At 47.8% G+C, this 25,755-nt stretch overlaps 1 protein-coding gene across 1 annotated transcript in view; it reads right to left on the bottom strand.

Annotated features, from left to right (window-relative positions):
• DHRSX (dehydrogenase/reductase X-linked) overlaps window positions 1-25,755 on the bottom strand; it is a 138,549-nt gene that overhangs the window by 16,800 nt on the left and 95,994 nt on the right. Inside the window, exons 4-5 of the mRNA XM_070463765.1 lie at window positions 17,754-17,855; window positions 7,295-7,502 (exon numbers count right to left, since the gene is read on the bottom strand). Coding sequence (XP_070319866.1) covers window positions 7,295-7,502; window positions 17,754-17,855 — 310 coding nt within the window. The remainder of the gene's footprint in view (window positions 1-7,294; window positions 7,503-17,753; window positions 17,856-25,755) is intronic.

Raw genomic sequence — 25,755 nt, 5'->3', positions numbered from 1 at the left:
TGACCTTGCTATAGGGCTCCACACCACGTTTTTCTTTTTCTCCTTTGACTGTTCAAGGCTTGGGAAAGACGCTATGACAGATGTACTTTTCTAGCGCACAATGACCACCTCCATCCACTCCTTTTTGGCTTCCTACCATCAGGGACTATTTTATGGGGCTGGACGTGGGCACCACTTGATGAAAACCACAGGGCGTTTTCTGGCGGTGCAGGGGTGAAGACTCCCTCACCTTCCAATGCAAGAGGTGTGGGTTTGATCCCTGGTCAGGGAGCTAAAATCCTAAAATCCCATGCCTTGTGGCCAAAATACCAAAACATAAAACGGAAGCAACATGGCATGAATAAGAAATTCAATAAGGACTTTAAAAAACAGTTCCCAACAACAACAGCAACAAAAATTCTGTAAATAAATAAAAACATAATGGTGGTCACTTACACCTATCCTTTCCCAGAAAGTAATGTTACTAAAACATAGCAAAAAAAAAAATCACTGCAGAGAAAATATCACTCCAGGCAAACTAATTGTGGTGTCTGAGCAGCTAGTAATTTTATGCATAGCTACAGGGCTGGGAAAAATGAAGAGCTTGTTAATATCTCTACTGCGGACTTTCCTGGCGGTCCAGGGGCTAAGAAGCCACCTGTGAATGCAGGGACTGTGTGTTCCATCCCTGGTCAGGGAGCTAAGATTCCACGTGCCTCACAGCCAAAAATACCAACCAGAGCGATAACATTCCAATAAAATCTTTCAAAATAAATAACAAGGACCAGTTTTGCGTCTTTCATCCTTTTTTTTTTTTTTTTGGTCATCAACAATAAATCTACAAATAAAACCCAAGAGATTTGTGCTTAAAAAGAAAAAGTAGCATTTGAAATTGTGAAAGGTAGATTAAAAGATGACAGTTCAACTATGGATGAAAAAGAATGGGAGAAACATTGTCACATGTTGAATATCGACTTCAGAAATGGCCCACATGGAAAAAAACAAGTCTGAAAAAAAAAGAGAAAACCAAGGAACACTTCCTGGCAAAATACTTCATGCCTGATTCATTGGGGATCGGTCATTTTCTTCATGTCCGCAGTTCTTTTTCTGTAATTTTGTGGATACGAAAGCAGCCCCACTTGTGTGTCTTCTGGTTCAACGTGCCCTAGAATCTATGTTATTTTACATCTTCAACCCCAGTGCTGACTCTAACATTCGGAGAAAATCCATCCACGGAATTCACCCTTGTGGGAATTAAATACAAAGATTAAAAAGAAAGAAATTTGTCCTGACATGAGAAGCAAAAAAAAAAAAAAGCACTCACTGGAATTCAATGCCTCTAGCGCACAAAGGCTCTTTACTAAACAGGAATTGAAAATTGCAATAAATGAACCAAATGGACTCAATGATTCAGAAAAGCAAAATCAGGAAACATGACCAAGGGATAAAAGCACATAAGAGGGGAAAAATGACAAAAGGGAAAGGGAAATATGTAAAATTTAAAATGTAGAAAACAGGACAAGCAATGAAGGACAAGACTGAGAAGTGAAGTCACGTAAGCGTCATTGCCCAGTGAGGCTTTCTGAAAAAACAACAAGAAAAACACAGCTCACGCTGCTTTGTAAATTGCACACGTGGAATCTCGGCTGTCAAAATGTGACAGCCACGGCGACACCCTCGGGGACTCCGTCCCGCCTCCTGCGGTCTCCCTGGGCAGCGACTTTCTTCCTTGTCAGCAGGGCCCCCACGGCGTCGCCGGCAGCCAGCCACTTGTCCCAAGAGGCCACGTGCAAACTCTGAGGTTCTGCCAGGGGGGCCCTGCAATTTAAGCTGGAGAATAAACCCCAAGTCCCTCGTCTTCGCAATGAGCGCGGGCAGGTGGGCCAGGGTGACGCGAGACGAGCTTCCGCAGAGCGTCGTCTGCCAGAGGAACTCCAAACACAATCTTTTGTTGGAGGGAGGAACAGAGATGATAATACAGCACAGTTCCAAGAACAAATTCCCTCCCCCGAGCCCATGACAACCCCCCTAATTATAGTCAAGATGCTCGTTTCTGGCAAGCTGTTCCTCTCTCTTCCCAGCAGGGGAGGAGAAAGCTCCAGGGATGAGGGGGTTATTAAGTAGGGGGCGGTAAACGCTCAACTTTCCTGTTGGCATTGGACCGTTTCAACAACACACGCATCCGTTTGCTCCTGAATTAACAGGGCTGTTTGGGAGGGAAGCGCAGTCATGAATTTAGAAAGAAGAGAAAGGTGCAGTTTCCTTCAAGGAAAACTGACGCACGACAGAATTATGGCTTACCTCTATGGAGAGTAGCATGGATGTTCTTTAAAAAACTGAAAATAAAACTAGTGTATGACTAGCAACCCCACTCCTGAGCATGCATCCCGAGAAAAAGCACAGTTCAAAAAGGCACAGGCGTGCCAATGGTCACTGCAGCGCTACTGACAGTAACCAGGGCCTGGAGGCAACCTAGATGTCCAGCAACAGACGAGCGGATAAAGATGATGTGGCAATGTGTACGTGGAATACTACTCAGCCGTGAAAAAGGAAGGAAACGGGGTCATCTGCCGCGACGTGGACGGACCCAGAGAAGCTGTCGTGCAGACTGCAGTGAGTCAGAAAGAGACAATGATCGTATGTTCACGCACATACAGGGAATCTGGAAACGTGACACTTGAGGAACCTATTTGCAGGGCAGGAAGACAGACACTGATGTATAGAGCAGACATGCAGACATGGGGTCTGGTGGGGGGAGCAGGGGGTGGGATGGACTGAGAGAGGAGTCCTGACATCTATCCGCCACCATGCGTCAAACGGCAAGCTAGTGCGAAGCTGCTGCATAACAGACGGAGGTCGGCTGTGTGGTCTGTGATGACCTAATGGGGTGGGATGGGGGTTGCAAAGGAAGCTCAAGGGGAAGGGATTATGTGTATGCGTATAGCGGATTCACTTCATCATACGGCAGATGCTAACACAGCATTGTAAAGCAATCACACTCCAGTGAAACAATAAATAGGCTAAACATGTTTGAAAAGAAGAATTATGGTTCTCGACAATAGCATGGGGAAGAGACAACGGGAAAAGTCAATGCTTTTCTCTAAAGGAGTTTTTCTTTTTTTAAAAGAAGGAAACAAGGGTACAAGTTAATTTCAGGAGTGGTTCCCCGGTGGTTTGAAAGATAAAGAAACATCCACAGTGGAAATGGAAAAGAATCAGAGCTGGCACAGCAGAGAACAAGATTGCCATTAAAGTGTCTAAGTAAAGCCTGGAGGGACATCAGACCCACTGGGTACTGAAAACAATGAAGAGATGATCACAGTGTTAACAGACAGAAGGCAGCCAGAAGGGAAAGTCCACCTACAAACTCAAGTACAGGTAGAAGATATTCATAAGATGCCTACAAGACTTGATTCGAAACATGAGACTTCTAGTAAGTCACCTTTGTAATACACGGTGTCAAAAAGTAGAACTGAAGTCATACATACACCTTTGTTGTCAACAAACAGTAACTTATTCATGTAACTAACTCATAAATAATTTGAAGGTCAATCTAAAACAGAAGTAGAGATATTTGTGTGGTAGCCTTTTTGTTGGAAAGGGAAAAAAAATGCTTCTTCTATACTTTTATGCTCTGTAACCAGGGTGTGCAAATTAAACCAACAACTGTCAGATTAACAGAGAGACACATGAATTTCACTTCTAATGTCACAGGTGTGGGGGATTTCATAGAAAAGAAAAGGGATGCCAAAGACTTGGGAAGTCCTCATTTCTCAGAAGTATCTGTTTTTCGTTAAGATCAGGGAAGTTCCAGAAAGGCATCTTTCTGCATCGGTTGCTTCTCAGTGGCCTTCAGCGCAAAATAATCTGTATATCAAAGTGGCACATGATGAGTTGGCACGTTCAGATCCATGTCACTTTCTCTATCTTAAAGGCAAGAGAAGGAAAGTCGAGGAATGGCATTTTAAACACAATATACGCAAATCTTTGTATTGAATCAAAGACTCGATAATTCTCTAAAGGGTTGGTCCTTGATTAAAAACTTAGAAAAGCATTACTTAGAGATGGGAAATCTTATCCTAAATTGTGGCAGCGTGGTTTTTTCGCTTGAGAAGAGGACACTGGACCTTGACACCTGCGTTTCCCGTAAACAGTAGGTGGTGTTTACAAGGCTGAGTGTTATATTTGGTCTGGGTGTGGCACTGAGCTCAGAGCCAGTCTAAGCCCAGCACAGTAAGGACCCTTAGATGCCCGAGACCAGGTGCTAAGTGGACATAGTGAGGAAGGGCACCCATTGCCAGCAAGATGCCAGGAACGGGGTAGATCGTATATTTGCACTAAAAAAAAAGAGTTTTTCGAGTTCTCATCAGAGGAAAAAATAGGTACTGTCTAAAGGGCTTCCTCCGTGGCTCAGAGGTAAAGAATCTGCCTGTGATGCAGGAGGCATGGACTTGATCCCTGGGTCCGGAAACTCCCCCAGAGGAGGACGTGCTGACCCACTCCAGTGTGTTGATATCTGGAGAATCCCATGGACAGAGGAGCCCGGCAGGCTACCGTCCATGGGGTCACAGAGAGTTGGACGTGACCAAGGGATTACACAACAACATAAAATGAGCTGCAGAAATGGTACCAGGAGGACGTCCCTGGTGTTCCTGTCGTTAAGGTTTCACCTCCCAGTGTAAGGGGTGTGAGTCTGATCCCTGGCCAGGGAGCTAACATCCCTGCATGCGGCAGGGTGTGTCCAAAAAGCAAAGAGAAATTCAATAAGGAAGGAGGGTATATTTTACAGCACGAAGAATATAGCCAATATGAGACAATAAATACAATGCAATCTTTAAACTTATATGCTGTACATTAATATGGAAATGGCAACCCGCTCCAGTCTTCTTGCCTGGAGAATCCCATGGACGGAGGAGCCGGCATGGCTACAGTCCGTGAGGTCGCAAAGAGTCAGACACGACTGAGCAACTGACACACATGCAAACAATGGTATGAATATGACAATATATGTGACTATGCAAGTATGATTACATATTACACATACAATGATATAAATTATCCATATAATTATATAAATATTAATACAATTATTTAAGTTAAATAAGTTTAACTGTTCAACTTTAAGTTATACATTTAATATATTTACAATTATATGTTTAATATGCATTATATAATATATTACATGCAACATTATGTAATATTACATTTACATGTTATTACATAAATATATAGTAAATATATATTGATATATTAATATTAGATATATATTAGTTACATAGTAATGTAAATATTGTTATGTATATTAAATTAATATATGCAATATATAATGATAAAATACTGAAGTTGGTTGCCATTTCCTCCTCCAGACGATCTTCCCAACCCAGGGATCGAACCCAGGTCTCTCATATCGTAGGCAGATTCTTTGTCATCTAAGCCACCAGGGGAGCTCCATATATTAAATGTATAACATCTGTTTCATATATAATAGCATATAACACGTGTATGTAGAAGCCTTCCCCTGCTCCAGAGGATCTTCCCAGACCCAGGAACCGAGCTGGGTTCTCCTGCATTGCAGGCGGATGCCTCACCAACAGAGCTATCAGGGAAGCCCTGATAAACCATCATGGAAAAGAATAAAAAAGAAAAGAATGGATATACGTGTATAGCGGAGTCACTTTGCTGCAAGGTGGAAATTACAACACTGTATATCCACTACGCCTCATAGACTAAATTTTAACTATGCTTCACGGTTTCCTCATGTGTTGAAGAATATAATAGGATTTGCCTCAAAGCGTAAATATAAATAGACTGATATACAGAGAGTGCTTAAATGTGTGACTGCAAAACAGCCAACAGTTCCTAATACAGGCAGATCTCGTTTGCTGCACGCCAGCGATATTGCATTTTTGTTCACAACGAAGGTGTGGGTCAGCTCCGTCTGGAGTGAATCTACCGGCACAGTGTTTAAAAACAGCGTCTGTTCACTTCACGTCTGTGTGACATGTCGGTCACTCTCGCCGTATCCTTTTTTTTAATTTTAAATTTGACAGAATTTTTACTTCACAGTGCCCTGATCCTGATAGCAGTGAATGGCCAGTTGAAAATGGTGCTCTGAGGTTCTGACTTGACACTTACATCTGTGAGTTGCCAGGTTATAAGCAAGGTATACACGAGACGGAAACAGACACGTAATATAAAAAGTTTAGGTAGCTAGGAGATTCATATTATTATTTCTCCAGGGACAAACTTCCAGCTGAATCTAAATTAAAGGCCTGCTTTCTCACAGTATTTTAAACTTTTGCATGATGATCATATTTGTTACGTTGAGCTGTGATGAGTGACCTTTGACGTGACTACTGCAAAAAGGTTGTGACTTGCATGCAGAGTGAAGTCAGAAAGAGAAAAACAAATATCGTTTAGTAACACACATGTCAAACGCAGAGAAACGGTAGGTTTTCCGTTGCTCAGTCGTGTCCGACTCCTTGCGACCCCATGGACTGCAGCCCTCCAGGCTCTCCCAGTCCATGGGATTCTCCGGGCAAGAATATTGGAGCCGGTTGCCGTTCCCTTCTCCAGGGAGAAAAATGGTGTACATGCTCTTATTTGCAAAACAGAAATAGACACACAGACATAGAAGAGAAACATATGGACACCAAAGGGTGGGACGAATTGACAGACTGTGATTGGCACATATGCACTATTGATACCATGTATAAAATAGATAACTAATGAGAACTACTTATAGCCCAAGAACTCTTACAAAAAGATTACAAATCACTGAGAGGAAATGGTTGAGTGGCATCACCGACTCAATGGACATGAGTCTGCGTAAACTCCGGGAGTTGGTGATGGACAGGGAGGCCTGGCGTGCTGCGGTCCATGAGGTCGCAAAGAGTCAGACACGACTCAGCAACTGAACTGAACTGAACACTCAAGGCTCAGAGGATGGTTAGCATTCTTCAGCAATAAAGGATTTTTTAAAACGAAGGTCTGTACCCTGTTATTTTAGACACAATGCTATTTACTGCACATCTAAGAAATTACAGGCTAGAGTAAGCATCACTTTCAGATGTAGAAGAAAGAAGAACCAATCTGTGCGGCCCGCTTTAACGCGCTGTGTACTTTATCACTGCGGAATTCAACCAAAGCCCACAGCCTCTCCCAGGTCTGCCTGTGTTGATCACTGCAGTTTTTTTTTTTTTTGCCCACGGGAGAGGCTGAGCTACAGCCCAGGAGGTAGGAAGCGACGTCCCCTGGGACAAGCGCCCTGTGCAGAGCATCGCAGTGACAGGTCTGGACCCCCCCCCCGACTCACCTGCTCTGGAGGTCGTCCAGGTTCAGCTCCCCCACGTAGTGCGTGGCCGAGGACACGGTCACCACCCTGGAGTGGCGGCCGGGGGCGCCCGACCCCTGCAGGGTGTCCAGGAGGAGGTTGGTCAGCAGAAAGTGGCCCAGGTAGTTGACACCAAAGTGCTCCTCAAAGCCGTCGTCCGTGGCCTTCTGAGGCACCATCATCACGCCGGCTGGGGACGAAGGGGGCGCTCAGGACCGTCAGAAAGGAGTGGGGAGCGGGGTGGGAAGAGATGAGATTCTAGGCCGCCCCCTGGACGACGGGGAAGCCCCCAAGCTCCAGAATGCTGACTCTGGTCCTAGCTCCCAGCACCCCTTCGCGCCTCAGGGTCCGGCTCTGTCCACGGAAGATAAATGGGCGGGGGGGGAAGTGGAAGCAGTGACAGACTTTATCTCCTTGGGCTCCAAAATCACCGGGGACCCTGACTGCAGCCCCGAAACGAAAAGACGCTTGCTCCTTGGAAGGAAAGCTATGACCAACCTAGACAGCGTTTTGAAAAGCAGAGACATCACTTTGCAGACAAAGGTCCGTCTAGTCAAGGCTGTGGTTTTTCCAGTGGTCATGTACAGATGTGAGAGTCGGACCATAAGGAAGCTGAGCGCCAAACAGTGGATGCTTTCGAGCTGTGGTGTTGGAGAAGACTGCTGAGAGTCCCTTGGACTGCAAGGAGATCCAGCCAGTCCATCCTAAAGGAGATCAGTCCTCGGTGTTCATTGGAAGGACTGATGCTGAAGCTGAAACTTCAATCCTTTGGCCACCTCATGCAAAGAGCTAACTCATTGGAAAGATTGAGGGTGGGAGGAGAAGGGGGCGACAGAGGATGAGGTGGTTGGATGGCATCACCGACTCCATGGACATGAGCTTTACCAAGCTCCTGGAGACAATGAAGGACAGGGAAGCCTGGCGTGGGGCAGTCCATGGGGTCACAGTGTCGGACACAACACAGCCGCTGAACAATAAAGTGCACAATAAATGTTAGCTGCACCTGAATCTTCCCGAAACCACCCCCCAACCCTACATTCAGTCTGTAGAAAATTGTCTTCTGTGAAATTTGTTCCTGGCGCCAAACAGGTTGGGGACCACTCATATGGCACCTAAAATTCGATGAACAAAATATTGGGTTTCCAAAGAGATTGCTTAGGTTTCCTGTAAGATCTTCCAGAAAATCTCAAAAGAATGTTTTAGCCAACCCAAAAGATTGGGAGCTTGGGACTGACATACACGCACAGCTATATTTAAAATTAAATGCGCTTTACACTGTGATCACTTCCTCACTTGTCTCTGGCTATTTCACTGCTGCCTGCCAGGCACCTCTGTCCACGGGATTTATCCAGGCAAGAATACTGGAGTGGGCAGCCTTTTCTATCTCCAGGGGATCTTCCCAACCCAGAGATCGAACCCAGGTCTTGTGCATCGCAGTTGAATTCTTAACCAGCTGAGCCACAAGGGAAGCCCCGAGAAGCCCCTTAAAATAAAATGCCTTTTAAATATTTAAAAAAAAAAAAGAGTCGAAGGGCTTGGCAAAGTTCACACAAGTAAATTACAGATTTAGAACCAAAACCCACTATTTTAAGTCTACACCCACTGATCGTCTTTCCTCCCAAAGCCTCTATGTAAACAAAACCGGTCTCCTCAACAAGAGACATTTTCTGTACCATGTCAGGTCTGCAACTGTGTGTGGTTCAGAAATGAAAAACTTGGCTTCAATTTTCACATATCAACTGAATTTGCTGTTATATGACGTTAAGCTCAAAGATGCTTTAAAATGTTCTCTTGTATTCAACAGTGGTCAATAAATAAAAAGTAACATATATACAATGGAATACCTAATGCATGCATTCTCAGTCGTTTCCAACTCTTTGCAACCCCATGGACTGTAGCCTGACAGGCTCCTCTGTCCATGGGATGCCCCAGGCAAGAATACTGCAGTGGTTGCCATGCCTTCCTCCAGGGGATCTTCCCGACCCAGGGATGGAGCCAGTGTCTCCTGCATCAAAGGCAGATTCACGACCCAGTGCGCCACCCGGGAAGCCCGCCGTGGAATATTACTCAGCCATAAAAAAGGAATGAAGTTGCGTCAGACGCAGTGATGTGGACAGACTTAGAGTCTGTCATAGAAAGCGAAGTAAGTCCCGAAAACGAGTATCACATATCAATGCATATGTGCAGAATCTAGAAAAATGGTACAGAGAAACGTAATTTCAGGGCAGTAATAGAGACACAGACGTAGAGAACACTCTGGGGGATGCTGGGGGAAGGAGAGGGTGGGATGAATACAAGAGAAAAGGACTGAAATATATACACGACTGTGTGTGAAATAGCTAGCTAGTGGGAAGGTCTGTATAGCCGAGAGAGCTCACCTCAGGGCTCTGTGATGAACTAGAGGGGTTAGACGCGGGTTGGGGGTGGGAGGGAGCCTCAAGAGGGAGGGAATATATGTATACTTACAGCCCACTTGGTGTCCCCTGCTGGCTTAGCTGGTGAAGAACCTGCCTGCCATGCAGGAGACCCGGGTTCGATCCCTGGTTGGGAAAGAGGCCCCTGGAGAAGGGAAAGGCTACCCACTCCAGTATCCTTGCCTGGAGAATCCCATGGACAGAGGAGCCTGGCAGGCTGCAGTCCACAGGGTCGCAAAGAGTCGGACACGACGGAGCGACCCAATGCAGCACGTGGCTGGTTCCCTTCACAACACAACGTTGTAAAAGCAACTACAGCCCAAGGAAAAAAAAGTTTAAAAATACCACGAGACTCACACTGGTTATCTGTTTTACGTGCGATGAAAAGTAAGGTGCGTTGTAAAACATTTCTGAAGAGTGTCTCGGGGATACTGTTGAGGAGGTGTCTGGAAGCATCCAGGCAGAGGTGGACAAGGGCATGTTGGAGACACTGTGGACAGCTCCCCGGAGAAAAGTTCCCTTGATGTCGAAGGTGGACGGGATGCAGCTGCGTTCAATAATCTGGGTGCGTGCCCGCATTGGGGAGGGGTGCTCAGCACATGACAGACCCGCACGTTCCGGGGGCACGCGGCCCACGTGAGGCTGGTCGGGAAAGGACCCAGGGCTCCAGGCAGAGGGAGAGCCAGCCTGCTCGCTCTCTGGGCATGCATTCCCTCGGGAGACAGAGTCTACAGCACATTTCCTGAGTCGCGGTGGCCTCCAGAACTCTGCCGTCACGAGTGGAACCTGGAGGAGCTGACGAGGTCATAGAGGGTCCGAGGGCATGCTCAGAAAAGACCCCAGTGTTCAGAATTCTGTCTCTGCGGGCAGAGCTAGCCTCCCGAGAGAAGGCCGGCACTCCTAACACCTCTGTTCTGGTGCAGAGACCACACATGGGGATCTCGTCAACCAGCCCAGCGGACGCCAGGCGCCAGGCAGGACTAACTGGAGAAGATTCTTGACAGTCCCTTGGACTGCAAAGAGACCAAACCAATTAGTCCCAAAGGAAATCAACCCTGAATATTCACTGGAAGGACTGATGCTGGAGCTGAAGCTCCAATACTTTGGCCACCTGATGCAAAGAGCTGACTCATTGGAAAAGACCCTGATGCTGGGAAAGACTGAAGGTGGAAGGAGAAGGGGATGGCAGAGGATGAGATGGTTGGATGGCATCATCGACTCAATGGACATGAGTTTGAGCAAGCTCCAGGAGTTGGTGATGGACGGGGAGGCCTGGCGTGCTGCAGTCCATGGGGTCGCAAAGAGTCAGACAGAACTCAGCGACTGAACAACAACAATTTCAGACCACAGGAGAAAACCACTCTGGACATGAGAAACTTGTGGGACATTCAGATAACAGCAGCTCTGGATGCAACCCCACGGGAGGACCAGAGGCCCAGTGGCCCAAAATGCAAGCAAAGGACATGGTTATTTCCATATGTCTGCATGCTTGCTTGCTCAGTCGGGTCCAATCCTTGGAGGCCCCGTGGACTGTAGCCTGCCAAGTTCTTTTGTCCATGGGATTTTCCAGCCAAGAATACTGGGGCAGGTTGCTAGCAGCATTAATTAAAACAGGCAAGATGTGGAAACAATCTAAGTGTCCACTGACTGATCAATGGATATGGAAGGGGTGTGTGTGTGTGTGTGTGTGTGTGTGTGTATCTGTGTAACGGAGTATTACTCAGCCATGAAAAAGAATGAAATACCTCCATTTGCAACAACATGGATGGAAAGAGATGATCGTACTAAGCTAAGTAAGCCATAAACAAAAAGATGAATACCATGTAATATCACTTATATATTCATATGTTAAACCTAAAATCTCCAAGTCTAATCAAGCAATCCTATTCCTGAGCATATATCCAGAGAACATCATTGGAAGAGACACATGCATCCCAATGTTCACAGCAGACAACACAGGGAGGCAACCTCAGTGTCTACTGACAGATGAATGGACAAAGAAGATGTGGAATATATATATAATGGAATATTGAGTGAGTGAGTGAACGTCACTCAGTCGTGTCTGACTCTCTGTGACCCCATGGACTGTGCAGTCCATGAGATTCTCCAGGCCAGAACACTGGAGCGGGTAGCCCTTTCCCTTCTCCAGGGGATTTTTCCCAACCCAGGGATGGAACCCAGGTCTCCCGAATTGCAGGCAGATTCTTTACCAGCTAAGTCACCAGGAAAGCCCAAGAATACGGGAGTGGGTTGCCATTTCCTCCTCCAGGGGATCTTCCCAACCCAGGGATCGAACCCAGGACTCCCGCTTTGCAGGCGGATTCTTTACCAGCTGACTCACCAGGGAAGCCCGTGGAATATTACTCAGTCAAATGGAATATCACTCAGTCATAAAAAAGGAATGAAATAATCCCATGTGCTGTAACACAGATGGACTTGGAGGGTATTGTGCTATGAGAAATAAGTCAGAGAAAGATAAAACACTGCATCGTATCACTTGTACGTGGAATCTTAAAAATACCACAAACGAGTGAATATAACCAAAAAGCAACAGACTCAGACATACAAGGAAGAAACTGGTGGTGACCAGTGGGAGAGAAGGAAGGGGTGGGGGCAAGACGGGGGGGGGGCGGGGAGGTTTGAGAGGTACAAACCACTATGTACTAGTATAACATTCCCTCATAGCTCAGCTGATAAAGAATCCGCCTGCAATGCAGGAGACCCTGGTTCAATTCCTGGGTCGGGAAGATCCGCTGGAGAAGGGATAGGCTACCCACCCCAGTATTCTTGGGCTTCCCTGGCGGCTCAGCTGGTAAAGAATCCGCCTGCAAGGCAAGAGACCTGGGTTCCACCCCTGGGCTGGGAAGATCCCCCTGGAGAAGGGATAAGGGCTAGCCACTCCAGGATTCTGGCCTGGAGAATTCCATGGGCTGTGTGGCCCGTGGGGCCGCAGAGAGTCGGACACAGCTGAGCGACTTTCACTTCATTTCACATTAGCATAAAATGAAGCACAAGAATATACTGTACACAACAGGGAACTTAGCCAACATTATATAATAACTATCCACGGAGCACAAGCTTAGCAGTTGTGAATCACTGCCCTCTACGTTGTGGCTCAGCCGGGAAAGAGTCGGCCTGCAATGCAGCAGACCCGGGTATCATCCCTGGGTCAGGAAGATCCCCTGGAGGAGGAGATGGCAACCCACTCCTGTATTCTTGCCTGGGGAATCCCAGGGACAGAGGAGCCTGGTGGGCTACAGTCCATGGGGTCAGAAAGAGTCAGACACAGTTGCGTGACCCACAGCTTCACTTTCATATTGCATACCTGCAACATATAAGACTGCACACCCACTGCACTTCATTAAAGATGTTATTAACAAGAAGGCAGGTATTTATGAACCTGCTGTGCTTTGCGGCGCTTAGTCACTCATTCGTGTCTGACTCTTGGCAACCCCATGGACTGCAGTCCGCCAGGCTCCTCTGTCCATGGGATTCTCCAGGCAAGAATACAGGAGTGGGCTGCCATTTCCTCCTCCAGGGGATCTTCCCGACCCAGGGATCAAATCTGCATCTCCTGCTTGGCTGGCGGATTCTTGACCACGGAGCCACCAGGAAGGCCCTTCCCTGTATCGGCATCCGTTGGAAAACACACCGCCTCATGGAGCAGGGGCGCTGGAAAGGGGGACACGGGGGTGGGCAGGAATTGCAGGTTGAATTTGAAGGTGTTTCCAAGGCTTCAGCCTGCAGAGTTGTAGACCAGGTTATAAAAAAAAAAGCTGGTGCTGATTCTCACATCCTCAAGACGGTTTTGGGGGACTTTCATCACGGTCCAGTGGCTCGGAGTCCACACTTGCAATGCAAGGGGTCTGGGTTCCATCCCTGCTCACGAAGCTGAGGGGAAAATGGTCTTTGATTTCTTGGACGTTGGCAGCAGAGAAAACACCCAGGAGAGTGTGGTCAGCCAGACCTCGGTGAAGCTGATGGGCTCTGGAGGTAAGGCCACTGGACAGACTCACTGGACTCATTTGTGTTCTTTTTTTTTTCAGGGGCACTTGCGGTCAGGCGCACAGTGATCTGAGCTGAAGGACGCCCCCCTGGGCCATCTCCTTAAGGCTGGACCTATTCACCCACTCCGCTGGGATTATGCGTTTCCCAGCGATCACGGACAAGACAGGTCCCATGCAGCCCGAGGCGGGTGCCAGCTTGGATGGTCTCCGCACACAAGCTCTGCTGACAGATTCGAGCAGAAACTCTCTGACTCCAGTCGACAGCGAGGAGGCTCCAGGCACAGGGCGAGTTCAAGGTGACTTGGGAGATCTTCAAGGGTCATCTGAGCAAGCCCTGGGCAAGAGCATCGCGGGCGGAAATACATTTTCACAGCAGTGGCCGGGTATCACTGTCGTGCCCGCAGCCGAACACCCCGCCGTGTTCTGGATGCGTTCAGACCATCCCCTTGGGGATTCATCCACTGGGGAAGCCAGGTGCAGACGGCAGCGCCCTGAATGTTGGACTCAAAATTCCCAGGGTCCCCACTCACGACTAAACCCACCTGGCTTTCCAGGTGGCTCAGTGGTGAGGAACCCACCTGCCAATGCAGGAGATGTAAGAGACGTGGGTTCAGTCCCTGGGTCGGGAAGATCCCCTGGAGGAGGAAATGGCAACCCACTCCAGTATCCTTGCCTGGAGAATCCCATGGACAGAGGGGCCTGGTGGGCTACCGTCCATGGGGTCGCAAAGAGTCGGACACGCCTGAGCAACCAAATGACATTTGGGCACTTGCTCCCCAAGAATCGGACCCCACTCCCCGCTTTCCTGACTGCTCTGGACTTCAAGGCCCCTGTGGTCAGTGCCCGGAAGCCCAGCTCTAATGGTCCTTGGTCCACGAGCCGATTTATGCTCTGAGTTCCTGAACAAATGAAGACCTACAGTGAAAACTGGGTTAACGTGTATCTGGCCAGGCAAGCCATCTTTGTCCTTTCTCAGGGTTACCACTGACACATTTATTCAGCAGGGAGGGTGGGAGGGTGGGGACACATAATTTTTACTAATCCTTGATGTTGGGAAATCCATCTAGGAGAGAGATGGGAAGTATTCCGACAAGGACAGACCATAAATTCTGAGCAGTGAGCACAAACCTGTCCAAGTTCTGGCACAAGGATGGGAAAGGAGATCCATCAAGTTTGAATGGGAATAAATGATAAATATTGACCGGCTCTGCAGGACGCCCACTATTAATCATTCTCGGGGTGGACGAAGCCCCAGCCTCCATCACGAGTTCCCTCACTGAGTTCCCTCACCGGTGGAGAGAGGCAGTTTTGTTCCATCTGTGTCATGCTAACGCATGCACAAATATTCCCCGACTGGAAGGCCGAACATCTGCAAAATCCTGATGATTGTTCTCTTTAATAATAAACTTTAGGGACTTTCCTGGTAGTCCGGGCTTCCCTGATAGCTCAGTGGGTAAAGAATCTGCCTGCAATGCAGGAGACCTGGGTTCGATCCCTGGGTTGGGAAGATTCCCCTGGAGAAGGGAAAGGCTACCCACTCCAGTATTCTGGCCTGGAGAATTCCACAGACTGTATATAGTCCATGGGGTCGCAAAGAGTCAGACACAACTGAGTGACTTTCACTTCACCACTTTTATTGACATAATTTACAGCTACAGAATATAACTGCTTTCTTTAGAACATGAAAGTTTCCTCTGACAGATGCTGCAGAAGCAATAGTGTAACAAATTCGATAAAGAGTAGAAAAGTGGCCTCCATCAAGAACGGTAATAAAAAAATTTAATTAAATAAAAAAATGCAAAGCTAGCGAGTACCACTAGGTAGCCGTGACCCTTGGACACACTTTCCGTGGGACTCAGCTGGGGGTGTTCTCCATGAGAGCTGATGCCTGCGGTGGTTTACCAGGAGTTGGTCCTAGGAACGCAAGCCCCTCCAGCCTTCTTTTAATTTCGTTTATTTATTTTTCGCTGCACAGGGTTTTTGTTGCTGCTTGGCTTTCTCTAGCTGCAGCGAGCAGGGGCCACTCCCGAGCTGCAGTGCTCAGGCCTATCACTGTGGTGGCCTCTCTGTTGCGGAGCGCAGGCTCTAGGGTGTAAGGGCTTCCGTAACTAGCACACGGGCGTAGTTGCTCCGGGGCATGTGAAATTTCCCCAGACCAGGGATCCAACCTGCGTCCTCAGCATTGGCGGGGGGTGGGGGTGGGGAGTGTTAACCACTGGACCACCGAGGGAGTCTGAATCCAGCTCCTTTGAACCAATCACCTTGCCAGGAGGAGTTACTATCCCAGAGGATGTTCCCGGGCACATAGCTTTGGTAAACTCAGCGGACTCTACTGGACACCATCCGTACCATGGACAGGGTCTTGGTCCGAGAACTCGTGGAGTCAGGAAATGGGTTTGCAGCTGCTGACTCAGAATATTCCCAGTAATCGTTCCCTTTAGAGTTGTGGTTTGGTCGAAATGTCCATCGACAGAAGAATAGATAAATAAGATGTGGTACATATGTACAGTGAAATATTACTCAGCCATGAAAAAGGATGAAAGAACGCCATTGAACCTCCAGATTGTCATACTGGGTGAAGTTAGACAGACAGAGCATGAGAAATACCATATCATTTCACTTTGATGCAGAGTCTAAAAAAAAATGATACAATTGAACTTAGTTATGAAACAGAAGCAGACTCACAGGCATAGAGGAGAAGGAAATGGCAACCCATTCTAATATTCTTGCCTGGAGAATTCCCTGGACAGAGGAGCCTGGTGGGCTGCAGTCCACGGGGTCATAAAGAGTCAGACACGCCTGTCCATGGGATTCTCCAGGCAAGAACACTGGAGTGGGTTGCCATTTCCTTCTCCAGGGGATCTTCCCGACCCAGGGATCGAACCCACGTCTCCTGCATTGCAGGCAGATTCTTTACTATCTGAGCCACCAGGGAAGCCCTGAGCACAGTTAACATCATTTCAAAGCAACACCCTAAAACTGATTATCCCGACAGCGAAAGCCAAACACATCAGTCGAACAAAGCTTCGGCAATAGCTGAAACTATATTTCCATGGTAACGCCGCTTTCCCCAAGGACTGCCAGAGCGCCTGTCCGTGCCTGAATTAACCTCTGGAGTTCACCAGACGCCACCATTATTTTTTCAATTTATTGTTTCAGTTCAGTTCAGTTCACTTGCTCCGTCATTCCTGACTCTTTGCGACCCCATGGACTGCAGCGCGCCAGGCCTCCCTGTCCATCACCAAGTCCCGGAGGTTGCCTAAACTCATATCCAGCAAGTCTGTGATGCCATCCAACCATCTCATCCTCTGTCGTCCCCTTCTCCTCCTGCCCTCAATCTTTCCCGGCATCAGGGGTTCTTCAAATGGGTCAGCTTCTTCGCATCAGGTGGCCAAAGAATTGGAGTTTCAGCTTCAACATCAGTCCTTCCAATGAACACCCAGGACTGATTTCCTTTCGGATGGACTTAGGTTGGATCTCCTTGCAGTCCAAGGGACTCTCAAGGGTCTCCTCCAACACCACAGTTCAAAAGCATCCATTCTTCAGTGTTCAGCTTTCTTGATGGTCCAACTCTCACATTCATACATTATTATTGGAAAAACCATAGCTTTTGCTAGATGGACCTTTGTTGGCAAAAACACTTACTGTTTACTTGGAGGAAAATTAGTTTACGATGTTGCTTTTTCTCTGTAAACACCATGAATCAGACATAATTATACCTACATCGCTCCTGAGCCTACCCCCACCCCACGCCCTTCCACCCTCTAGATCATCAGGCTCTTATTCAGAGTGAAGAACTGGGGACATATCATTCAGTCATGAAAAGCAATGAAACTGACTCAGCTGTAGTGATGTGGACAAACCTAGGGTCTGTTACAGAGAGCAAAGAAAGTCTGAAAGGGTAAAACAAATATTATACATTAACGCATGTATGTGGAATCCAGAAAAACGGTACTGAAGAATCTATTTGCAGGCAAGAAACGGAGATGCAGAGGCAATGAACAGACTTGCATAACTCACCGTTATTCACCAGGACGTGGAGGGGGAGTTTCTTCATCTTGAACGTCTGGACGAACTGCCGGATAGACCTCATGGACGCCAGGTCACAGTACAGAAATTCCACTGCGGAAAGACAAAGAAGCAAGGTGAGCTTTCACCCCACCACACACGCTACAGTCCAGTCAGCCTTCACCCCACCACACACGCTACACTCCATCAGCCTTCACTCAGAAGGGACACGATAGGGCACTCTTGAGTACAGACAGAGGAAACTGTGTGTGCCAAGTCACCCCGCCCCTGAGGACAAGGGAGGGTGTGTTTTCAATGCTTTCCCTAAAAAAAAAAAACAACAAAGGGAGTGTGCGTAAGGGGTGGGCGTAGTCCAGGATCGGTTACTCAGCACGGTCGCCATCCTGCAGATTGTGGGTGACCCCTCCACCAGAAGACACCCTGGAGAAGTGAGGATGCATTTGAAAAGTCAAAGTGTCAGTCGTTCAGTCGTGTCCCCATGGACAGAGGAAGCCTGGTGAGCTACAGTCCCCGGGGATTCTCCAGGAGACCCTGGTTTGATCCCTGGGTCGGGAAGATCCCCTGGAGGAGCGAATGGCAACGCACTGCAGTATGCTTGCCTGGAGAATCCCCATGGAAAGAGGAAGCCTGGTGAGCTACAGTCCACACAATTGCAAAGAGCAGGACACATCTCCTGCATTGCAGGCAGACTCTTTACTGCATGCATTTAGAAATTAGGGGAAAAAAAAAAAATCAATAGTGGTTGAATGTCAGCTGAGCCCAGGGATTAAAAAAAAAAAAAGCAACATTAGGCACTTACCTTTTGCATGTTTCTTTTTTTAACATTTTTTTTTTTTTAAGTGGGCCATCTTTTAAAAGTCTTTATTGACTTTGTTACAATACTGTTTCTGCTTTCTGCTTTGGCTTTTTGGCCAAGAGGCGCATGGGATCTTACCTCCCCGACCAGGGATGAAACCCATACCCCTTGCATTGTCAAGCAGAAGTCCCTTGCATGTTTCTCAAATGCAGTTTTTTTCTTCTCTTTTGATTCTGTTTTCAATGGCAGCAGGCTGTGGCAGATTGGGGAAGACGGAGCTTTGCCGCAGGGAGTTGGGAATTTCTGCTCTAGAAGTCAGTGCCATCTGCACAGGAATTCCCAACACGCTGTTCTAATTTCCCCCTGAAACACTCCCAAGAATGTTAAAAAAAAAGAAAAAAAAAGAGGAAAACCCACACGATTGCTAATAACTAAAACCAATGGTAAAATAATAGGACGAGTGGACCCACACGCTCAGCTTCCAGTCACGTCCAACTCTCTGCGGTCCCATGAACTGCGGCCCGCCAGGCCCCTCTGTCCACGGGATTCTCCAGGCACGAACACGGGAGTGGGTTGCCACGTCCTCCTCCAGGGGATCTTCCCGACCCAGGGATCGAACTCGAGTCTCCCGAGTCTGCTGCACTGGCAGGCGGGTTCTTTAGCAGGCGCCAGGTGGGAAGCCCAAAAAGGACCATATTTGACAAGCAACACGGGGACTGATGCTTCATGTCATGTCGAGAGCACTGCCTTGTGGGCGAGTCGCTGCATCTTGCTTTCTTTTATCCCACTGTTTCTTTTCCCCCGCTCCACTTTTTATAGCTGTGCCAGACAGCTTGCAAGATCTTAGTTCCTCGACCAGGGATTGAACCAGAGAGCCCTGGCACTGGACTGCCCGGAAATTCCTTATGCCGAGTCTCATCAGCAGCACCAGTTTCCACATCCACCCAGGAGCTGCCCCTGCCTCTCACTGGAAGGAGGGGGTGATACTGCACAGGGGATTTGTCGTCTAATCGCGAAGTTGTGTCCGACTCTTTGCGACCCCATGGACCGAAGCACGCCAGGCCTCCCTGTCCATCACCAGCTCCCAGAGTCCACGCAAACTCATGTCCATCGAGTCGGTGATGCCATCCAACCACCTCATCCTCCATGTCGTCCCCGTTTCCTCCTACCCTCAACCTTTCCCAGCATCAGGGTCTTTTCCAATGAGGAAGGTGAGCCCCTAAATCAAGTCCTACTGCTGCGGCGGGCAGACTGCTCCCCGCAGACCAGAACGCTTGAAGAGCTCCAGCTCTGAGAAGGGAAGTACAGAAGACAGGGTACACAGTCTGACCCCTGCCTCCCATCAAGCAGAGGCAGCAGGACTGATGATTGAGAGGACAAGGCCCTCACGTGTATTAGGGGCTCACCTGACACGCAGCTAGGGGTTGCACACCCCCAGCAATGAACAGGGGGAGAGGGGATTGGGCTAACTGTCACAGCAGGGCTCTTAGCGGGGAGGAGGAGCAAACAGGTGACAGTTAAACACTATTTTCGCCTCTTATTTATTTGGTTGAAAGTTAAAGTGAAGTCGCTCAGTTGTGCCCAACTCTTTGTGACCCCACGGACTATAGCCCACCAGGCTCCTCTGTCCATGGGATTTTCCAGGTAAGAAGACTGGAGTGGGTTGCCATTTCCTTCTCCAATTATTTAGTTGGTTACCATGGGTCTTCCTTGTGGCATGCAGGATCTCTAAGTTGCGGGCATGGGGAATCTAGCTCCCCCACCAGGGACTGAACCCGAGCCGTGTGCACTGGACGCTCAGAGTCTTAACCACTGGATCACCAGGGAAGTCCCGTAGGTGACATTTTTCTCTTGACCTGGGGCGCCATTAACCTACCCTTTCATGTCTAGCTACATGATTATAGAGAAATGAAGGCTGCAATGCTCTGAGAATATTCAGGGCATCCTGAGAGGACAAGAAATAGAACATCTGCCATGCAGGTGACTGGAATACAGGATATACCAGTTGTCTGGGTAGCAAAAAGCCGGAAATTCACACAACAGGTAGGGGATGAAAGAGTTTGAAAGAGATAAGGGTTAAGCCAAGGGTCTGATCCTGACGCAGGAAAGAGTGAGACGGAATGACGAGCGGCTGGTCATGATACAAAAGCAAGATGGTAGCCTCCCACGGGGAGACCACGTTGACGGCAGGAAACAGGAGGATTCTTCTGTAAGCTCACGACACGGTTTTTTAAGGCGGGGATTAAAACTTAAAAGGCTGAAAAGCGGCAGGCAAACAAGGAAACAGCAGGCAGGGCTGGCCCTTTCGCGACAAGGAGGAGGCGATTCGGGGCTAAAATGTTAACGGGACAATGCGGATGGTTACCTGTAGGTCCAATGTTCAGTCAAGGCGAAGGCGTGATACAGACGTGGGGAACATGCGTGTTGACACTAAGGTGGGGAGTGGAGGTGGGATGAATTTGCGAGATTCGGATTGAGACACATACACTATTGATACTCGGTGTGAAATAGATATGTAATGAGCACCTACTGGATACCTCAGGGAACTCTACTGGATGCTCTGTAACGACCTAATGGGAAGAGAAGCGTAAAAGGGATGATCCATGTATACATATGGCTGACTCAGCTTGCCGCAGAGCAGAAATTAACAGGACATCATGGGGCAACGCCATCCCAACAAAGATTAATTAAAAAAATATTGAAGCCATGATAATTATAGTCAAGCAGCGGGATCCTCCACTGCTATTCCTTCATCAGAAGGTTTCTACTAACCCAACATCAGAGGCTCTTTGTCAAAACCCATTAGAAACACAGGAAGAGGTGGGCAGAACCCGAAGTGGTTCTGGGAGAACACTGTGTACATCTTTGAGCATCTGAGGATTCGACAGACAAAAAAAAAAAAAACAAGGACCCAGAGAAGACTGTGGATAATACATCTGACAAGGTTGGGAATGCAAATTAACAAACAGGGACGAATCTATGATAGGAAGAAGATTTTAAAATGATAGGTGTGTACTTCTAACCGAATGAATAATACGCTCGATTTACAAGTAAAATAGGAACATCTCAAGGAAATGAGTACTTTAATCGAGAAAAAGACTGACTGTTACAATCTAATCAAGCAAATTAGGACTCATCAGACCAACGAATATGGGATAAATAGAACAAATTGATGAAGAAAAGACACTCAGAAAAGTCTGGGAGGGTGTCAGATGATCTTTTATCAAGTCCTTTCCTACTTTCAAAAACCAGACAACCCCACTTGTAAACTGACTGACTTTGAAGCCAGGGGGTGGAGGGGAGACTGAACTGATTCTCTTTATGACGAGTGCATCTTTCTGATACAAAAAGCTGCCAAGAAATCGCATCAGAGGATTTCGCTGCTGGTCAGTGGTTCAGACTTTGCCTTCCAATGCAAGAAGTGCAGGTTCGATCCCTGCCTGGGGAGCCGAGATCCCATATGCCTTGTGACCAAAAAACAAACGAAAACAAAAAATAGAAGCAGTATTGTAACAAATTCAATAAAATGGGGTGGGGAAAGAGAATGAGAAAAAAAAAATAACACCAGAATGGCAACAGAGAGTTCACATTAATAACTCCAGATGAAAAAAGAAAATCATGAATGAAAAGGCAAATTAAAACGTTTCCACTGGGATAAACACAACAGTGAAATGTGGAAGTGAATGTGTCAGTTGCTCAGGCGTGCCCCACTCTTGGCGACCCCATGGACTGCAGCCTGCCAGGCTCTCCTGTCCATGGGATTCTCCAGGCAAGGATCCTGGAGTGGGTTGCCATGCCCTCCTCCAGGGGATCTTCCCGACCCAGGGATCGAATGCGGGTCTCCTGAGCCTGGCAGGCAGGTTCTGTACCACTGAGCCGCCTGGGAAAACCTCTCCTACAACGTCTCTCCAGGCATACCTGAGCCTCAAGCTTATCCACATCAAGCAAAGACCCGGTCCTCAGCATTACACAGACCCCTCACCGCCGAGCGATATGGTCAGGACGCGCCCATCGACCTCCAGGAAAGTTCGTTTCTTTAAGGTTCCCAGATCCTCACCAGCATCACAGAGCCGTCTCAGGACGGCGTCACAGTCAAGCTCAAGCCCTAGAACCTCGAGCATAAAACCACCACCACCGCCAAAATGGCAAGCCGCTCCAGTCTTCTTGCCTGGAGAATCCCCATGGGCGGAGCAGCCTGGCCGTCCACCGTCCATGGGATCGCAGAGAGTCAAACACGACTCACCGACTATAAACAAAACCACCACCAAAAAAGCCAACAGTAAAAAAAACTTTGGTAGAAGTTGCTAAAATTTGTGCCACTCTCAGATTAGAGATCATTCAAATGTTGCTGAGCCCCAGGGGTATTTGGAAGACGAAATTAAAATGAGAACATTCTCGACGGACCCTATAACTGACCCCCAAGACACGTAACCGATGTCCCCAAAGCACTTCACCAGGAAAGAGAAGAGACTGACGTTGGACTGACTCACAAGCCAGCCGGTGAGAAGGCAATCAGAGTCGTGCTTGGAAACAGTGATTTTTAAAAGCGCTTTAAAAGCAATTCCTACTCCCAGGAGGTAAATGGCTCTCCTGGGGATCTTATTTACTTCTTCCATCGACAGGGCAGGGTGCAAAGAAGCTTCTGCCTAGCCCAGACGATCAGAGCCCCGAATTAGCGTAGGTGTAATGTGTTCCCCCACTGTGTACGGATGACAACACCCAGATGAAGTCAGCACGCCCCACCGTCCACCCCGGTGAGCTTGCATAAGGAATCACGGGAGAAATGCACCTGTAACTGCCGTGACATATCACCTGGCACCTGTCAGAACGGCTGTGCTCATAAAGGTAACGCAGACCAAATGCGGGAAGAGAAGTGGAGAGAAAGGAAGCCTCCTACACTGCGGGTGGGAATACACAGGGCTGCAGCCACTCGGAGAACAGAATGGAGGCTGCGTAAGAAGCGAGAAATAGAGTTACCGGAATGACCCGGCAACCCCACTCCTGGGTGTTTATCCAAAGAAAGGGAAAAACGGGAACATGCGCCCCAAAGCTCATCGCAGCTCTGTTCACGACAGCCAAGATGTGGAAACAACCCATCGTCAGATGAATGCATAGAGAAGATGTGCTATATCAATAAAATGGAATATTGCTATTGCTTACTCACTGCTGCTGATGCTAAGTCGCTTCAGTCCGACTCTGTGCGACCCCATAGACGGCAGCCCGCCAGGCTCCCCCGTCCCTGGGATTCTCCAGGCAAGAACAGTGGAGCGGGTTGCCACCTCCTTCTCCATTTACTCACTAAGTTGTGTCTGACTTCTGTGACCCCATGGACTGTAGCCCCGCCAGGCTATTCTATTCACGGGAGTCTCCAGGCCAGAATACTGGAGTGGGTTGCCATTTCATACCCCCAGGGGACCTGCTCAACCCAGGGATCCAACCTGCATCTCTTGCACGGGCAGGCAGACCCTTGATCACTGAGCCACCTGGGAAGCCAGTGATAGAATGTTACACAGCCACAAAAAAGGACGAAATAATCCCAGTGGCCACAACATAGATGGACCCAGAGATAATCATAGTAACAAAAACAGACAAAGACAAACACCATATCATATCGCCTATATGTGGAATCTGTTTGTTGTTTTTTAAATATACAAGTGAACTTATGCTTACCAAAGGGCAAAGTGAAGGTGGAATAAACTAAGACTTTGGGATGTACACGTGCCCACTAATATTGTTGCCTAGTCGCTCAGTCACATCCGAGTGTTTGCGACCCCACGGACTGCAGCACGCCAGGCCTCCCTGTCCATCACCAACTCCCGGAGCTTGCTCAGACTCATGTCCATCGAGTCAGTGATGCCATGCAACCATCTCATCCTCTGTCGCCCCCTTCTCCTCCTGCCTTCATTCAAGAATCCTGTGAACACACTTATATATCATCCTCTAAAAAAATATATATTAGATAGCCAGCAAGGACTTATTGTATAGCACAAGAAACTCTACTCAACATGCTCTGACAACCGACACGGGAAAAGACTGTAACGAAGCCCTCTAAATAGCTCAGCGTTTATAAAACATTCTTTGGGTATCAAGCAAAGCTGTAGAACTCCGTGCCTCATAAAAAAAAGCGTCTGTGTTCCACCACTGTTGCACTTTTAGAAAGTTCTTGGGTGGATCTCCTAAAAACTGGAGTTGGGATTGACTTGACAAAAGGTTGTCACGCTTTCTTACATTACCCAAGAACAGGAAGGCTTTTGGTTAGTTTTGCTTCCGGTTACATTTTCACGTCCACTGCCAGGAAGACACCCAAGGTATGGGTGACTCACCGTTCTTTTTTACTTTTATTTTTAATTTTTATTGGGGTATAGTCGATTTATAATGCTGTTGCTCCATCCTTCTTCTTCTTCTTTTTTTTTTTAACATAACTTTGTATTTTGGCCACGCCACAGAAGTTGAGTTATCTGACCAGGGATCAAACCCATGCGCCTGCAGTGGAAGCACAGATTCTTAACAACTGGACCATCAGCGGAGCTGGTCCATTCTATTTTAAAGAATATTTCTTTTCAAAAAAAAAAAAAAGGAAGCAAGAAAGGGAGACAGGGAAGAAAGAAGACAGGAGGCAGGACAGGGAAATGTGTCATTATTGTGTTTCTACTGCAAACAGAAACCCCCTGGGTTTGGATTCTTTTTAATACAGAAGAATTCTTTTCATCTGCTCACAGTTTGATGACGGCAGTTGTGGAGGAGGGTGCCAGTGTTTTATGTCTGCTCATTCATCTTCCTTTTGTTTTATCAAATAAACTAGTAAAAAAAAGAAAAAATTTTTTCTTTTTGAGATGGTCCTGTGATTTTCCTCTTTTCTTCTGTGGATGTCGTCAAAATGAAAATGTCTCCGGCCGTATCAACAAATGAGAAATGTCAAAGCCATCAGCGGCAAGGTCCGGCCTCCACATGTGAAGGAGGGCTCCCAAAGCTGTGATCCAGAAGATGCTACCTCCCCCGACAGTGACTGCGGAGGGCCGGGAGGACGCACGAATCAGACATCAATTTCTCGTTAACGTGAACAATGAAATAAGTTTGACCCCAGACAACCGAGGTGCATACGAAAGGAGTGAATTCAGTGAGCCCAGAGGCTTGCATCCTCCCATACATAGAATGCTCAGCTCCTTCCCTTGATACCTGATCCTTGACGTTCAGACA

This window comes from Odocoileus virginianus, unplaced genomic scaffold (genome assembly GCF_023699985.2).
Source record: "Odocoileus virginianus isolate 20LAN1187 ecotype Illinois unplaced genomic scaffold, Ovbor_1.2 Unplaced_Contig_6, whole genome shotgun sequence".
Lineage (NCBI taxonomy): Eukaryota > Metazoa > Chordata > Mammalia > Artiodactyla > Cervidae > Odocoileus > Odocoileus virginianus.
Note: the sequence above shows the minus strand (reverse complement) of the source record. Positions and strands in the feature narration are given on the sequence as shown.